At 45.8% G+C, this 15754-nt stretch overlaps 1 protein-coding gene across 1 annotated transcript; it reads left to right on the top strand.

Moving 5' to 3' along the window:
* The first annotated feature begins 324 nt into the window (after positions 1 to 324).
* ETAA1 (ETAA1 activator of ATR kinase) lies at positions 325 to 12770 on the top strand. The gene is made up of 6 exons (XM_083729377.1): positions 325 to 568; positions 3795 to 3932; positions 4980 to 5056; positions 6628 to 6746; positions 8459 to 10461; positions 12017 to 12770. Exons 1-6 carry the CDS (start codon positions 418 to 420, stop codon positions 12127 to 12129), a joined length of 2601 nt encoding a protein of 866 aa, XP_083585503.1. The 5' UTR covers positions 325 to 417; the 3' UTR covers positions 12130 to 12770.
* Positions 12771 to 15754: the final 2984 nt, after the last annotated feature.

Genomic DNA, 15754 nt, shown 5'->3' with positions numbered 1-15754 from the left:
GCTTCGTTTTGGAAATGTACTAGCAGTTTCATTGCTGCACCACCAGCAGGGCACTGCAGTTGCACATGGAAGCTCCACTCCAAGAGAGACGTGGCATCTATTAACCTGTGTCTGAGTCCCTCCCTTAAAGTCTTCGAGGCTGACCCCACCCCCAATCCCGCAGGGTTCAGCGAGGGGAGCGTAGCCCCTTTAAGAAAAAAAACTGCCTCCCTACTGGACGCGACACTCGCCGCGCGCACATCCGAACGCTCACTGGCTCCTCTTCCTCCAATCCGCTTAGCTTAAGTCCTGACCAATCGCGGCTCCCGGAGAGCCGGCGTCGGCCAATCAGCACCGGCTAGTGACGCCGGCCAAAATGGCGGCGCCGTGAGTTTTGTGCGCGCTTCGCTGGGGAAAGCGCCGCCGCGGGGATCTTATATGGCGGCTAAGCGGCGGAAGGCGGCGGCCAGAGCGGAAGGGGAGGATATTCGCCTCCGGAGCCCCGTGAAGCGGAGCAGCAGCAGGCGGCGGAGACCCCCCGAGGGCGCCCAGGATGGAGAGAGTCCCCGCGGGCAGCGCGGCTCCGAGGGTGAGGCTCCGTGGGGGGACGAGAGCCCCTTGTCTCCGCGGGTCCCCCGAGGCACCGACCTCCGCGGCGGGTCCCGCCTGCCTCGGCGTCACCTCCGCGCCTCACAAAACGGCAGCCGCCCTTGGCTCAGCGGGAGTTTACTCCCGAGTAAGCAGCACGTAGGCAGAGCATCCCCCGGAAGGGTCTCTTCCTCTGCCCCTGCCAAAGCCCCCGGTGCCATCCTGGCACGTGCATTCCTCACGGGCTGGGGGAAAATATTTGCCTCCTTGTATAACTCGGGGAGGGACAGCCGTGTGTGTTGTTTACGGCGAAAGCCAGACAGGGGCTTGTGCCTTAAAAGACTTCCCTACATATATATATATGGGGGGGGGGTAATGTAAGTATACACACGCATATAGTATATACAGTCATACCTCGAGTTGAATGTGCTTCGGGTTGAGCGTGTTCGAGTTGTGCTCTGCGGCAACCCAGAAGTTAACGTACGCTCAAAATGACGGCACGTGTATGCGTGGAAGCGGCGAAACACAGCATGCACCGTTGCATCTTGCGTTCCGTTTGGGATGCGGACGGGGCTCCGGAACGGATCCCGTTCGCATCCCGAGGTACCACTGTGTGTATATATATATATATATATATATACACACCCACCCACACCCATAGCCACCCATCCACACATACACACACACAGAGCCACACACCCATATATATATACACACACATACACCCATAGCCACCCCCACCCCACCCCCATATATATATATATATATATATATATATATATATGCAGGTTTTGGTGTCCTCGGGTGTCTTCCCGTGTAAAAGTTGGGGTGTCTAGGCGACGTTTCGACGAGGTCTCACTCGTCATCTTCAGGCTGGTGCTTTCGGCTTCTTGTTACTGGAACAGAGCGGGATCTCAATGTTTGAGTTCCTATAAATACTGTAGAGGGGGTGTGGTGTCTAGCCTCCAATGTTCTGGGCAGAGAGGAAGTTCCCAGGCTAGTGTGCCTTTTCTTCTTTTGTTCCTTAATTACTTGAGAGATACCTTGAGTGATTTCTTGAGTGATATCCTGAGTACCACTTAGGTGGGTCATTAGGTGTGGATTAGTTGCTAAAGTCTTTGTGTCTTGACCCACCTAAGTGGTACTCAGGATATCACTCAAGAAATCACTCAAGGTATCTCTCAAGTAATTAAGGAACAAAAGAAGAAAAGGCACACTAGCCTGGGAACTTCCTCTCTGCCCAGAACATTGGAGGCTAGACACCACACCCCCTCTACAGTATTTATAGGAACTCAAACATTGAGATCCCGCTCTGTTCCAGTAACAAGAAGCCGAAAGCACCAGCCTGAAGATGACGAGTGAGACCTCGTCGAAACGTCGCCTAGACACCCCAACTTTTACACGGGAAGACACCCGAGGACACCAAAACCTGCATTCCTGTACCCGTGAAAATCTACGAAAGCATATATATATATATATATATATATATATATATACACACACACATACATACATACTATATATATATATATATATATATATATATATATATACACACACACACACACCCATACACAAACACACCCACCCATAACCACACCCACCCACATATGTACACCCACCCACACATATGTACACACACACTCACTCTCAGTGTGTTCACAGAACAAATTCACTACGACATCTGCTAGCCTTTACCAGCCGGGTGCCCTCCAGATGTTTTGCATTATACAAGGCCCCCGGTTTGCTTGCTGGTTGTAACGGAAGCAGGAGCCTGAAGCCAATTGAGATCACCTGGTTGGGAAAGGCTGGTCTGTGCTGCAGTAGTTTTGTAAGTCTTTTAAGAGGCTGCAGCACTCTTTGCACATTAATACGTAGAACCCATGCAGAACAGCCTATGTGCCCGAAGGAAAGAGCGCTTCCTGGCACCTAGAATAATAATAATAATAATAATAATAATAATAATAATAATAATAATAATAATAAATAATATAATAATAATCTGGTGCAAATGCTAAGGGACACTTGCAGATCAGTTTTAATTCGAAATTCATAGTTGCTTGTTGCTGCCCTCGATTGAAAGGTGCCCATTGACCCACAAATGCCTCTCTTGGGAAAACGGCAGACCCTCCCAAGCTACAGTTCATAAACATCTTGGATATTAAAAACTGAAGCCAGCGCTGAAGAACAAAAGGTTATAAAAATAGGAGTTGCATATGTCCTTTGATATGCCGAACAACAACAACAAAAAGTTTATTAGGTGGTTTTTCCAAGACCCCCAGCAATTTTCAAGTGGTTCATGAAAAGCTTGAGAACCATTGTTTTAAAAAGCAAGCATTGCAATTTGCTACAGTAAGAGAGGAGAGAAAAGAGAAGAGTAGCTGGTGTCATATTGATTGATTGTGGCAGCTGTGTTTGTATATTGCCCCCTCAGGTGCAATATTTGTCCATATTGCCATGGAGGTGGACACCAGTGTACTTGTCAAGAAACTACTCCTCTCATCACAGAGCCTTACTCTGTGAATTATCTTCCAATAATGTTACTAGACCTGCAGGATAATTCACTGGTTTTATGTGAATAGATTGCAGCCTGCTGTACAAACTTGCATCTATTTTTGCCTTTGACCCAGCTTTCCACTGCCATGTAGTCCTTGGAAGGCTGCCCTTCCTCGGGCTGAAAAAAGTCCATCCAGTCCCCACTGCCTGGTCTGCATTTTAGAATCATAGAATTGTAGAGCTGGAAGTGCAGTATTCCTGGACTTGGGCCTAGAAAGTTAACATCTTCTAAGAATCTGGGCTGCACTTCTGTTATTTCAGAATGGCAAATAGAGCAATTATGTAGAGCTCCAGGAATTGGTCCTCAATCAAACATTTGGGATGGGGCAGAAGAAAACTGATTGAACCCTACTGTAATTCAGTGGTAGAACACCTGTGTTGCTGAGCAAGAGATCCCAGGTTCAATCCCAGTATCTTCAGGTAGAGCTGGGAAAGACTTGTGTCTGAAACCCTGGAGAGCTGGCTCTCAGTGTAGTCAGTACTTGGCTAGATGGACCAGTGGATGGACTTCATCTAAGACAATTTCCTGTGTTGATAAATATTGCCTGTATTGGTAAATCTGCTCCAATCAGTTTCACATCTTGAACTGCTTCATTAGGGTGCAGAATTCACATGTAACACTTTTGCTGATTTCTACAGAAGTGTTTTTGTTTGTGCATGTATTCACACAGAAACAAGTTCATATAAGACTCCGAAAAGAAAGCTGCCTGCCAGTTCACGTTTGCCTATATTTAGTTCTCCTTCAAATGAAACTGATGTACAGCAAGAAATCTTCTGGGATCCTCAGTCACCAAGTGCATATAAGCTAGGTATCTACTTATTGTTCTTATTTCACGTCTGCCTTATTTATATCAGTATTTAATCACTTGGGAATATATGGTGAGAGAACTAAATGGTCTTGTGCCAGTTTGTCTGAAGGGTCACCTGTTTCTGTATGCACTTGTCTAATCATTAAAACTTCAGCCGTGGGCCTGCTGATGGCACCCCTAACTTCAGAGGGGAAGTGAGTAGCATCAAAGAGTTGGGCTATCTTTGTGCTGGTTCCCTGGTTGTAGAACTTACTCTGTAAGTTCTTTCACTAGGGCGCTATAGGGCTGGTATCTGGGTGCTAATTAAAAATGAAGAAAACATGTCTCTTTCCCTCTTCAAGTATCTAGATACTTAAGTATACTTAAGTATCTAGGTACAGCCATATCTCTGGATAAATACGCTTCAGGTTGAAAACTTTCAGGTTGCGCTCCGCAGTGACCGGAAGTAACGGAGCGCGTTACTTCCGGGTTGCGCCATTTGCGCATGCGCAGACGGTCCAAATGACATCATACGTATGCGCGGAAGCAACGAAACGCAACCCGTGCAAGCACTGTCGCATCTTGCATTCCATTCGGGGTGCGAATGGGGCTCCGGAACGGATCCCGTTCGCATCCCGAGATACCACTGTACTTGATTTTTAGGAGATGCAAGTGAGACTGCAACAAAATGTTGCAGTGTATCCGCCATCAAAGTGTCTGCTGGTCTCCAGTGTACTTTCCAAACAGGGCATTCCACTCTCTCAATGCTGATTCTTGTCAAATGGCATTTTAATTATGGATTGGATTGATATTTTGTATACTATTTGTAAACTGCCTTAGACATCTTGTGACTGAAAAATGGGAGAGAAAATTTACCAAGTTTGATTTCCTATTCCAACTCTGGAGCACATTGTTTTAATTTTTTTTACTGCCATCACACTATAAATTCTGTTATGTAGGAAGCCATACACTTAAATATTTGCAGGGGCTAGTCTGCTTCTAAGTTATGGAAATCTCCATCCTCTAGTGATTAGCAGTTGCTAGAAAGGTTTTTGTTTTGTTTTTCAGGCAATGGACAAAAGAAGCAGTTGGTTAGTGGGCATACGGTTGAGATTTCAGAAATTGTTAATCGGATTGCTCCCCATGTAAGTATTACTTCCTAAGGTAAAGCTGCATAGTCCCAACCCAATTTCTTTCTTTTGCAGAAACAGTCTTCATTGTGAAAGGAGTCTCTTCTTGAGAAATTCTAATGTCTGTATAGTTAGAAAGGAAACTTGGATAAAAGTAAACTATATCTACAAATTCAAGTGGTGTAAACTGATGTTATCATTAATATTAGCATGTACCTTTTCACTTTAGGAGATACAAGTGAGACCTGCAACCAACCATTGCAGTGCTTTCTCTTTCTTAACAAGGAGGACACTTATTCGGAGTTCTAGCCAGCTATTCCCTCAAAACAGGTCATTAACAATCAGCATTCTGTGGTTACTGCTCATGCTTGGGCTTGTGATGCGGAGTGCCCTCTTTGGTTTGCTTTTTCACCTTTGTTTTCCCCTAAGCATAGTTTTTCTTTAACCCTGTCAGCAGTCACAACCTGACTTCAGTATTAAAGGGAGTGAATTGTATCCAGCATTGTTCATAGTCAGAATAAAGCCATTGGAATTAATGGAAATCGCTAACTTGGATCCATTAATTTCACTGGGTTTACTCTGAGTAGAACTTAATGGGATACAACCCAATAGTACCAGCAGAGTTCCAGGGGCTATGAAACATGACTGCCCTCTCTTCAAACTCAAATCTGCCTAATTACCCAGAGCAAGAGTACAAGGCAAGCAGAGGATGCTGTTCCATCTCCTCACTCTTGTCATTCCTTGCATGCTCATAGAAACGGGACATGAACAGGCAGTTAGAGCAAGAAGGAGAAGGACCAGAAGGCTCCAGAGAGTGGCACCAAGCCCTCTGCAGCGTTGTAGACCTTGGCATCAATGCCTACTCACTGCACTTTGTGTTCAAGAACTGATGGCATTCTCTTCCTTCTCCTCTACCCCAGTTTCAACCTGAAGTATAACAGTATTTCCCCCCCCCCCCAACTATGGCTCCTAGGTTGTGCAGCATCCTCCATAGAGAGACCCACCAGTCCACGTCATTGCTTGGTTTTCAGCTGGCAGCGGGGATGTGGCTTTTTAAGGAGGATTTTGGAGTGGAGTAGTTAGATCTCTGTTCTATGGACGTACTCTGCAGTCATTTTGAAATTTTGCCCTTGGTATTTTTCTGTTGTTGGCTGTGTCTCTTGGACTAGGATATTACTGTATTTAGAGGGTTTTGTTGGGGGTGGTTGTTGCTGTTGTCAATATTAAGTTTTGTATCTTTATTTTAGATCTTATTATGATTTAAGCGGAAATTGTTTAATTTAGTTGTGTACTTTGGATGTTTTGATTATTTGTGACTACTTTTGTTATGTTTATAACTGCAATTTTTTTCCAAGTAAGCCACCTTGAGCGTGGTTTGAACTATGAAAAGAAGGCATACAAATAAAATTAAGTTTGTATTAACGGTATTGGTGGTAATGCCTGGATTATGTTAATAGTATTGTTATTATTACTGTTACTAATGTTGTAATAAATAAATGCTTTTAAAAATAGTTTTGAAAGCTGGTACAATTGATTGATACTCATGTTTAATAAGGGTGTTCACATATTTGATTCTTACTGTTCAGGATGAAAAACCTGCCTGCTCTGAAGGATCTCTTCTTGGGTTTTGGATTGGTGATGATGCAATTCCATGTACTCCTGGAATGCCAAAAGTACGATGTAGAACAAAAGTAAATGGCGCAAGGTGTGTTTTATTCCAAAATGAATTCTTTCAGAATGGTAATTAAATCCACGAAACTTGTAGATATTGTAACCTAAAAGAGATTGATTTCCCGCTTCACAATGGTAGCTCCATGATTATGAAACACTCTGCTGGTGAAGATCTACTGCCCTTCCTCTATATCTGCTATTAGACTGCAATACAGTAAATGCTTAGTTAGGAGTACAGTGGTGCCCCGCAAGACAAACGTCTCGCAAAACGAAAAACTCGCAAGACGAAAGAGTTTTCCGTTTTTGAGTTGTTCCGCAAGACGAATTTCCCTATGGGCTTGCTTCGCAAGAAGGAAGCCCATAGGGAAATCTCCGGGGACCTCTTTTAAATGCTGGCGGTGGGGAGCAAAGCCTTTCGCCCCCCCCCCCCCCGCCTTCAGAAGAGGTCCAGGAAGGCCGGCGGGGGCCGAAAGGCTTTGCTCCCCACCGCCAGCATTTTAAAAGCGGTCCGGGATAGCAGAGAATTGTGCTGCACTTTCCCGCTATCCCGGACCGCTTTTAAAATGCTGGCCGTCGGGAGCAAAGACTTTCGCCCACCGCCGGCCTTCAGAAGAGGTCCTGGACCTCTTCTGAAGGCCGGCGGGGGGCAAAAGTAATTGCTCCCCCCTCCTGCCTTCCCGGGATAGCAGAGAAGCGCAGCACGTTTCTCTGCTATCCTGACGGCTTTTGAAGGCAGGCGGGGGGGGGGAGCAAAGACTTTCGCCCACCGCCGGCCTTCAGAAGAGGTCCTCCTCTGAAGGCCGGAGGTGGGCGAAAGTCTTTGCTCCCCCCTGCCTGCCTTCCCGGGACAGCGGAGACTTCTCCGCTGTCCCGGGGCGATCTTAAAATGCTGGCGGGCGGCAGCGAACCCTTCACTGCCGACCCCCAGCATTTTAAAATCGCCCCGGGACAGCGGAGGCTTCGCTGCCGCCCGCCAGCATTTTAAAATCGCCTTGGCACAGCGGAGTAGTCTGGCGGGCGGCAACAAAGCCCTCCTGTCCCCGGAGCTTGCGGGGCGGGAGGTGGGGGGAAGGGCTTTTCTTCCCACCGCCAGCCTTCAGAACAGCCTTCTGAAGGCTGGCGGTGGGAAGAAAAGCCCTTGTCCCCCCCCCCCCCCCCAGCCTTCAGAAGAGGTCAGGGGACAGACTGTCCCCAGACCTGGTCTGAAGGCGGTTTCCATAGGAACGCATTGATTGATTTTCAATGCATTCCTATGGGAAACCGTGCTTCGCAAGACGAAAAACTCGGAAGAAGAAAAAACTTGCGGAACGAATTAATTTTGTCTTGCGAGGCACCACTGTAAGTCACATTGAACTTTATCGAACTTCAAGCTGTTGGACAGTTAGTGAAAACCTTATAGTTTGAGGCCATTTTTAAGATAGAATGTAGGCTTGAAATTATCTTCTATTGGCTTTAAATTGTCGTTTCTGTCTTATTTTAATTAATTTCATTTGCTTATCTGATACTGTGGTTTTAGGTTGTTTGATGGTGATTTGTTGATTGATTTCATTTTGTAATCCCGTGGTTTTAATTGTAAGCTGCTTTGAATACCCTTAGAAAAGTGGGGTAAAATAATGAACTGAAGAGTAAAAAAAATGTGCCTCATTTGAGTTACACTGTATGTTTTCTAATAGCTATAAAACAAGTAGGCCATTTCAAAATGCATTGTGTTCCTAATGCATTTTCACCTTCTGCTCATTCTCCTAGAGGACTTCAGTTGAGAAACAGAGAAGAAGAGCTTATGAAGTTGGCAAAGCAATTTGATAAAAGCATGACTGATGCAATCCAGGATCAAAGTGCTCCATTCCAGAATAGCCACAATTTATCAGAGGCAATGATATCAGTTGAACAACAAGATGAAGCACAGATGGAAAATCAGCAGCACTTCCTTGGAGAGCATCCCCAAACTGATGATGTCTTGCCCATTGGAGAAGTTAAGAAGAGTGCCGGGACAGTTGAGCATTGTGAAAACAGCAGCCAGAAGTCCATAGATCTTGATGTTGAAGGAGCACTCAATGCTCTCTTTGATGGCCCTACCCAGCAATGTAGTGGTCAGCTGAGCGAAGGCCTATCAGATTGCTCATTGAACGATAGTTTGCTGGAGGAGGGGTGCCTTCCAGTTGAATTCACAGCTGCTACTGAATCTGTGATTGAAGATGCACATCAGAGACAAGATTCATCACCTGCTACGAGATCTATGGAACACTTGCCTGCTGAGAAAGCTAAAATGGCTTCTGAACAAACGGTTCCAAGTGCAGTCTCTTCTGAGATAGAATCTGTTGTCTCAAATAAGCTTGATGGGATTGTGGGTGATGATTTTGATGACTGGGGTGCTGATTTGCTGCCAGACGATTCATTTCTAATGCAAATTACTCAGAACCCTGAAGTGATCAATGTTCCACAAAATACTTTAGCTCATACCTCTAACAAAACCAGTGAAACGAAGGAAGGAACTATAGATTCCGAGAAACCTTACGGTGCCCATTGTGCAGTTTTAAATTCCTCTAACAGTGTTCCAGCATCACATGCTGTGGAAAAGCAAAGTGTTAAGATAGGAAAGACAAAGGGTGTCCTGTATGACGAATGTAATTTAAAACCCAATAAACTAAACTCTGTTTCTAAAAGTCAAAACAAAATTTCTGCTTCAGTGAAACCTGAAAAGGAGAGTATATGTGAAGGCTTTACTCAACTAAAATCTGCCACTGGCACCAGTTCTTCTGGAAAAAGAGCTGCTTTTTCAGTACATTCTGATGCCCCTGTATTACGGACTGAAAAATACAGAAATGGTATGCACAGTATATGCCATCAGTCATCTACGGTTTCTGCCAATACAAGGCCTCACGACCTAAGGAAAGTGGCTAAGCAAGTCAGCACAGGTCATCTAAAGCAGATGGAAGTTCCAAAGAAGAATGTGTTTTCATTTGATGATTGGAACGAGCCTAGGTTCTCGGATCAAGTTTTAGAATTGTTTTGTGATTCCGATAGTCTTTGGGGCACAAGTTGTGATGATGCTGATGACGACTTGCTTTATCAAGTCTGTGGGGATGTAGAAAAAACTAGTCTGAGCCAGGTTGTGGTGAAAGAGAATGAAAAAGCTAAATTGGTGATAGGAAATGCTTCCATGTTAGCGGTTGGTTCTTGCTTCTCAGGACCCACGCAAGAACTTTCTAACGTCCCACAGCCTCAAAAGAGCCGTATGGGTAGGAAAACCTTCTCGTTCCATGCTCCTGTTACAGCTACAACACTACGTATGAACGAGAGCTGCTCAAATACTTCTGACAAGCACAGATGGGCACAGTGTAACATGGACAGCATAAACAGTGTTCCAGGGAAACTCAATAGGTCAAGTTCAGTGCCTGGAGACTGTTTCACTTCTGTAACTGACTCAACTACTCTCTCAAATATGTGTCTGAGTGTTAATAATGTACAGTGGCAGAAGGACCTGTGCCATGTAAGCAAAGTACAAAATAGTGGCAGTATTAATCAAGTGCCAGCTGAGAAGTCAAAGTATGGTTTCAGGAAGAGCTATAGTTCCCAAGACCTAGGAATGGACCATAAAAATGTAAATACAGGCAACCTTTCAAGAACAAGTGTAGCATTGGGGGAAAGCAAGAATCCACCAAACGTCCTGCTGCAGACAGGGAAGCAGCTGAACACAAAGCCAGTCTTTAAGAGGCACCTCTCTGAGTGTTTCTCCCAGTCTGAAACAGGTAGTTTTTCAGAATAGCAAGCTGACTGTTAATTTAGACTTCATTTTAAGCATAAATGACTGCAAAGGTTTACAGGGTCAGCCGATGTCTTTTTAGGCAGTCCTGAAAAACAAGATCTCAAAATTTTTCCTTATTCCCTTGCTCACGTGTCAACACACGATATCCGTCAAAGGGACGTAAGATTTCTGAAATTCCTTGGTTTTTTCAAACTCAGTGTCTTGGTTCACACAAAACATTGAGCCAACTATGGTTTGTTTGTATATCCAAACCTACCCCTGGCAAGTTACTGTATTTTTCACCCTATAGGACGCACTTTTTCCCCTCCAAAAATGAAGGGGAAATGTGTGTGCGTCCTATGGGGTGAATGCAGGCTTTCGCTGAAGCCTGGAGAGTGAGAGGGGTTGGTGTGCATCGACCCCTCTCGCTCTCCAGGCTTCGCGGACCTCTCTGCAAGCAGCGGGAGCACTCCCGCTGCTTGCGGAGAGTCGCCTGCATGCAGAAGCCTGCGCGCGCTGAGATCAGCGCGTCCAGGCTTCGCGGACCTCTCAGTAAGCAGCGGGAGCCAGCGCTGGCTTGCAGAGAGCTGCCTGTTTGGGGGCTGGGGTCAGGGGAAGCTTGGGCCTCCCCCACCCCAGCCCCGCGCCTGGGGGGGAAATAATTTTTTTCCCTTTATTTCCCCCCCAAAAAACTAGGTGCGCCTTATGGGACGGTGCGTCCTAGAGGGTGAAAAATACAGTAAATATGGTTTATTTCCAGACAACAGATCAGAATATGAAACAGAAGTCACCAGACCCTTATATATAGTGAGATGGTGGGGAGGGGTATTACTCAGGTTTACGTCAACAGGTTTACCACGCCTATTAGCCAATCACCCATTCCCATCACCCTTCTGAGTAATACCCCTCCCCACCCTCTTCTTTTTCAGTGTATCTGCAGAAGTGTGCATGCACACAAAAGCTCATACCAATTACAAACTTAGTTGGTCTCTAAGGTGCTACTGGAAGCAATTTTTGTACTATTGTGGGTTACTGATGCAAATAAATGTTTTGCTAGGTTATCGTGTCCCAGTCTTGCAACTTCTGGTTATTTCCTCTCCCCCATCAACTTTTGTTATCATATTTATTTAAAACTCACATTATACGTGATCCATACTTTTGTAAAACCCAGAAAAGTTTCTCTCCCCAATTTTCACTATTACCTTTTCTGGTATTGGACAGTACCTTGGATTCCGATTCCTAATCATTCAATTGGAAGAGCATGAGAATTAATATCAGGGTCATGGTTTTGAGCCCCACATTGGGTGAAAGATTCCTGCATTGCAGGGGGTTGGACTAGATGATCCTCATGGTCCCTTCCAACTCTGTTTCTATGATTTATGATCTAATTGAAGAGCTGACTTACAAATGTATTAGAACCATCAACCTTCACTTTGCTCAATAGACATCGATGCAGCGAGTTTTGTATTTGTTGCATTAATGCATTGAAAGACAAGCCTTACTACCTTCAGATCATGACGCTTAATAATTTAGTTACTAATGCATGTCTACTTTTGCAGAACAGAAAAGCAGAAAGTGTTCTCAGGAAGAAATTGCAAGGAAAAAGCAAGAAGCTCTTGAGCGGAGAAAATGGAAAATGCAGGCATTGCTCAAAAATACAGCACCTACCTGAGCTGGCAGATTTGGAAATGGAGGAGTTGGCAGAAGATGGGCAGGAGAATAATCAAAGACACTAAGCAGACATTATTATTCTCTCCTACCTATTTTTTCACCTTGCTCTGTCTAGATTCTTAAACAAAATACCGATAACTGACAGGCAAGGAGCTGCTCTATTTTGTTTTGGATTTTGAAACACTATTGTTTACATCTGTGAATGGTTTTTCTGGTACTCAGTTACCTTGCTTAACAAGAAGTTTGGCATCAACTGTGCCATGTCAAAGATGTGACAGTTTTTATCTGGGAATATGTGAAAAGTCCAGTGTCTCAAGGTATTTGAATTGAATAGCAATCTGGTTGCAAACCCTTTCCCAATACAAAGCAACTCCTATGCCATTTATTCCAGGGCTTTTGTTGGCATTGTTAGTGGCATGTAGCCATAGAATAAATGAAAAACTGCTATATTTAGCCTAGACATCTATTCACAGCTCAAGACCATTTTTTATTTTTGGGTTGCCACAGCAGTATAGGGGGAAAGTGATTTTTTTTTTATTTTGTGAACAGACAGTACAACGAAGGAAAGTTTTCTAAGATTTATTTATCTTTGTAAATTACGTATACTTTGTAAAATGTGATTAAAAACGGCAACTGCTTCTATCACATTGCTCTTTTCGGATCCATAAGTGGAAAATGCTTCATATAAAGAATCAGCATCATGCTCCCTGCCAGGAAGTTGTTGCTACCTACATTATGTGGCGAGCTCCAGTAGATGAACTCTTACAGCCCAGCTGGGGAAATTATGAGCCTCCAGATGTTTTTGGACTACAGCTCCCATCATCCCTGACCATTGGCCATGCTGCCTGGGGCTGATGGAAGTTGGAGCCTCCAACATCTGGAGGCCCATAGCTTCCCTATATTGACAGCAAAGTCTGTTAGCAACAAAATGCTTTACAGCAGTAATAATAATAATTTCATTATTGGTACCCAGCCCGTCTGACTGGGTTGCTCCAGCCACTCTGGGAGGCTTCCAACATACTTAAAAACATAATAAAACATTACACATTAAAAAACTTTCCTATACAGGGCTGCCTTCAGATATCTTCTAAAGGTTATATAGTTATTCGTCTCCTTAACATCTGATGGGAGGGCATTTCACAGGGAGGGTGCCACTGCCGAGAAGGCCCTCTGCCTGGTTCCCTGTGATTTTAATTCTTACAGTGAGGGAACCGCCAGAAGGCCCTCAGAGCTGGACCTCAATGTCTGGGCTGAACGATGGGGGTGGAGACACTCCTTCAGCTATACTGGGCCGAGGCCGTTTAGGGCTTTAAAGGTCAGCACCAACACTTTGAATTGTGCTCGGAAACATACTGGGAGCCAATGTAGGTCTTTCAAGACTGGTGTTATATGGTCCCGACAGCCACTTCCAGCCACCACTCTAGCTGCCACATTCTGGATTAGTTGTAGTTTCCAAGTCATCTTCAAAGGTAGTCCCACGTAGAGCGCATTGCAGTAGTCCCAAGTGGGAGATAACCCCCTCTGGTGAGACAGTGTGCAGGCAGGTAGGGTTTCAGCCAGCTTACCAGGTGGAACTGGTAGACAGCCGCCCTTGTAGACAGCTGCCCTGGACACAGAATTATCTGGCACCTCCATGGCTTTTTCACTGGCTTATGTCAGATGTACAAAATGTCGACTGTACTCAACCAGTAGATCCTGGCATGAATTTTGGTTGATCACCACCCGCCTTCCACTAGAGATGTGCCTGAGCAGCCACCGACGCCTCCAGAGCTCATCTTGCGGGAGGGGCTGGTTTGACACTGCACGCCCGCCCATCCCTGCCCCATAGGCGCATGGTCGCCCACCCTACACCCACCCCTGCCCCATCGGAGGAAGCAGCCAGTGTCGGGGAAGCAGCCCCTCGCACCCAACCTGCAACCATCCCTGTAGTCCCCTCTGGAAGCAGCCAGTGCCCGCCCGCCCACCCAGCACCCATCCCTGGGTGGCTAGATCACTGCCAGTTTTTATACTGGATCATGGATCACAGTCAACCTCAAGTTGGACATGGCTGACTTATGTGATGTTGGCTTCACAAAGAACATGGTGGTCTCATTTCATTTCTATGGGTTGAGTGGAGATGCAGACGGCAAAGGATGTTGGAGGCCTCTTAGCAATGGCCTGTGGAGCTGAGACAAACAGAGTTGTCCAAATGGGCTGGGCCCCCTTGCATGTGTCTTCTGAAGCTGAGCAGTGCCTACTCAGGATGGCGAACAACTACGCTTGACAGCCAATGCACTGGTGGGGGAACTGGTGGCCCACTAGATGATGCTGGACTGCAGCACCCAGCATCTTTGATCATTGGCTGACTACCCCTCACCAGCTGGGGCTGATGGGATGTGGAGTCCACCAGCAGCTTGAGGGTCTACAGCACGGGTGTCAAACACAAGGCCTGCGGGCCGAATCCGGCCCACCAGACCTTGTCATGTGGCCCATGTAGCCGCCGCCGGCCGCCAGCCTTCACCTTTTATTCTCGCCCCTTTTTTTGACACAAGAAAGCCGCCTCTTCAGCGTATGTGCGGCAGCCTACAAGCCAGAGAACGTCTGCCCTCTAGCGGCGCCGGCCGTTCTACACAGGAAACCTCCACTTAACATGCATTCAGGAAACCTCCACTTGTTTTTATATTGAGCACATGCCATAGTCCTACAGATACAACCGGCCCTTTGAGGGTGACTAAACTGCTGATGCGGCCCCCGATGAATTTGAGTTTGACACCCCTGGTCTACAGGCTCCCTACCTGTGGTTTAGTACTTGTGAGTTCTAGCCTCTGGCTAATGATTTACCCTGACCTGGTGCAAGCTGTTCTGCACACAGGAACCTAGCGTAGATGGGTGAGAAGAATCCTTAGTGGTCTCAAGCTCTACAGCAATTAATTAGTTAGGAGTAATGTTGAGGGGGGAAGAAATGGGGGGGAAGCTTGTACCCTTTCAGGGATCCTCATATTCATAGTATAACTTAAGGGCACATAGGTGGTTACAGAGTATGGCTTCTCTGCCATCTTCCTACTGCTAGCTGGGGAAAGGATTCTTACGATTACATATACAAAACTCAAATCTGGAGGCCCCCCCAACCTTCTAGAGAAGATTTATGGGGCTCATTGACTCATGGGGAGAGAAGACAGAGGGGATATCTTGTGCAGGTAGAAGTCGTTGTGCGAATGAAACAACTTAGTTTGGATACAACCCTAGTTTTTAACAATCTGTTGGCCACCTTGAAGGAACAGGTTACCCAAACCTGTCTGTACAAACTCCTGCACCAGGCCCCAAAACTCCCCCAAAATTCCCTAACTTCACGGATCCATTAGCTAAAATCCATTAGCTTGAGCTACCCCAGCTGTATAAACAAAGCCTTCTCCTCTCTCATTCCAAAGATAAGACTTAGTGGATGGCCTTGTCAGTTCCGAGTGGACCCGGGATGGCACATCTGGGTCTTATCTTACATCCTGACCACACTGACGCACAGACCTTGTAAGATAGGCCTGTCAGCCCCCACACCTGGGGGTAAGATAAGAGTACAGGAACAGGAATATCTGTTCAAGGATGTAAACTTACGTGTATAAACTCATGATTCCTGGGGAGGAGGGAAGGGG

The sequence above is a fragment of the Podarcis gaigeae genome, assembly GCF_964106915.1.
Source record: "Podarcis gaigeae genome assembly, chromosome: 2".
Classification (NCBI taxonomy): domain Eukaryota; kingdom Metazoa; phylum Chordata; class Lepidosauria; order Squamata; family Lacertidae; genus Podarcis; species Podarcis gaigeae.
Note: the sequence above shows the minus strand (reverse complement) of the source record. Positions and strands in the feature narration are given on the sequence as shown.

What these genes read in the sequence shown, in the direction of transcription:
- ETAA1 (XM_083729377.1), top strand. Translation starts at nt 418, where the DNA reads ATGGCGGCTAAGCGGCGGAAGGCGGCGGCCAGAGCGGAAGGGGAGGAT. An exon ending in TTAATCGGATTGCTCCCCAT is followed by an intron (nt 5,057 to 6,627) that starts GTAAGTATTACT and finishes CTTACTGTTCAG; the next exon opens with GATGAAAAACCTGCCTGCTC. An exon ending in ACAAAAGTAAATGGCGCAAG is followed by an intron (nt 6,747 to 8,458) that starts GTGTGTTTTATT and finishes TCATTCTCCTAG; the next exon opens with AGGACTTCAGTTGAGAAACA.